The following is a 1684-nucleotide window of genomic DNA, read 5'->3' as shown; positions in this document are numbered from 1 at the left end:
CCTGAGTGGCAGGATAGAGCTTAGAGAAACTAAACAAGAGAAAAGGGCAGGGTGAATGTCCTTGAAAACAGTAACTTTGACAATGTAAAGAGTTGACTGGTTGAGTTGCAGTTCTGTTATATCCTGAGGGATTTCGTATCCTGGGTGACTGAGTTAATAATAAGAATACAAAGATACATCTGGAACCAAGTGCCCAAGAAAGACTAAATTAACAACTTCATATCATTGATACTTTATACAATTCTATTTTTAAACAAACTTTTATTATTGTTTAAAAAACCACTTGGCCTGAATTTTAAAACTCAGAAACATGCTACTAAACACTAAGAGGAGTCTAGAGTGGGTTGTCACATAATTTGGTGGCAGTGGTGGGAGAAGAACTCCCAGATGCCTGCCATCATAGGAAAGGACTGTGGGTGAGCATCACAATCATAAGAAAAGTGGAGACTACTGAAGGAAAAGAAATTATCCTGGAATGCATGTTGAAGGAAACTTTTAAGTAGTCTCTAGAAGATTCAACAGTTTTTGCTTACTTACAGCAGGCTTACCTGACCTGGTTGTTTCATTTCACATGAGCATAATGTCAGTCCTTAATAAAAATTCTGTTGAAATATGCTGAACGACCATATCCAACCTTTTTGGGGCCAGGCACTGGAACATGTGGTGGTTTCCCAACTCCAGGGTTTCTGGATGAAATGGATTATCTAGATCCATTTCAATCTGGTTTCAGACCTGGCTATGGAACAGAGACAGCCTTGGTGGATTACCTACACAAGGAACTGGACAGGGGGAGTGCATCCCTGTTGGTTATCCTGGATCTCTCAGTGGCTTTCGATACCATCAAACATGGTATCCTTCTGGGCCACCTCTCTAGGATGGAACTTGGAGGTACTGTTTTAAAGTGGATCTGTTCCTTTCTGGAGGGGCGAACTCAGGGGTGGTGCTGGGGGACTCCTGCTCAACTCCCTGGCCATTGGCCTGTGGAGTCCTTCAGGCTTCTGTGTTGTCCCCTATGCTATTTAGCATATACATGAAACTGCTAGGAGAGGTCATTTGGGGTGCGGAGTCATTAATATGCAGATGACACCCAACTCTATTACTCCTTTCCACCTCAATCCAAGGAGGCTGTCCTGTCCTAAACCAGTGTCTGTCATCAGTAATGCACTGGATGATAACTCTATAATGAAGTTACAGAATTCTGAGTTGATACTGCAAACTGTTTGCTTTACCCAGTAACATCAAAACACAGTGCTTATTAAGAAACCTATGGCATTCTTTTAAAGATACTGTCAGTATCTGCTAACATATTTATAACATCAACATCATCTTCAACACAAAAATTTAGACATGCAAAAATATGGCTAATTTAAATCTGTACTTTTACAAAATTACCTGCACTACAGTGATACTCAGTCTCCCAACAGTACCCATTGCGCCGCCATATTGTAATTGTTGAGCTGCTTGAGCATCCATTTGGATCTGTTGTTGCTGTTGTGTTGGGGTGATGCGAAGAAAATCCTGAGGAAGTTCACCAATATATACCTATAGAGGAAACACATAAGCCAATATGATAATTGCTTCTGCTTCACCTTGCGTTCTTTTTACAAATCTATGGCTTGTTACAGACAGCCCAAATAAAGCTGCTTCGAGTCACAGTGGAGGTATGGTGTTTCAATGATGCATG

At 41.0% G+C, this 1684-nt stretch overlaps 1 protein-coding gene across 1 annotated transcript; it reads right to left on the bottom strand.

The window, feature by feature from the left end:
* Window positions 1–1380: 1380 nt before the first annotated feature.
* On the bottom strand, window positions 1381–1542 carry LOC121918635 (toll-interacting protein-like; the record flags this gene model as incomplete). Its single annotated transcript, XM_042444651.1, has 1 exon — window positions 1381–1542. A coding segment is annotated over one exon (162 nt), but the record flags the coding sequence as incomplete, so codon positions are not given.
* Between the last annotated feature and the right edge of the window lie 142 nt (window positions 1543–1684).

Source organism: Sceloporus undulatus, unplaced genomic scaffold, assembly GCF_019175285.1.
Source record: "Sceloporus undulatus isolate JIND9_A2432 ecotype Alabama unplaced genomic scaffold, SceUnd_v1.1 scaffold_20818, whole genome shotgun sequence".
NCBI lineage: Eukaryota > Metazoa > Chordata > Lepidosauria > Squamata > Phrynosomatidae > Sceloporus > Sceloporus undulatus.
The sequence above is the reverse complement of the archived record's forward strand: the minus strand, read 5'-3'. Positions and strand labels throughout refer to the sequence as shown.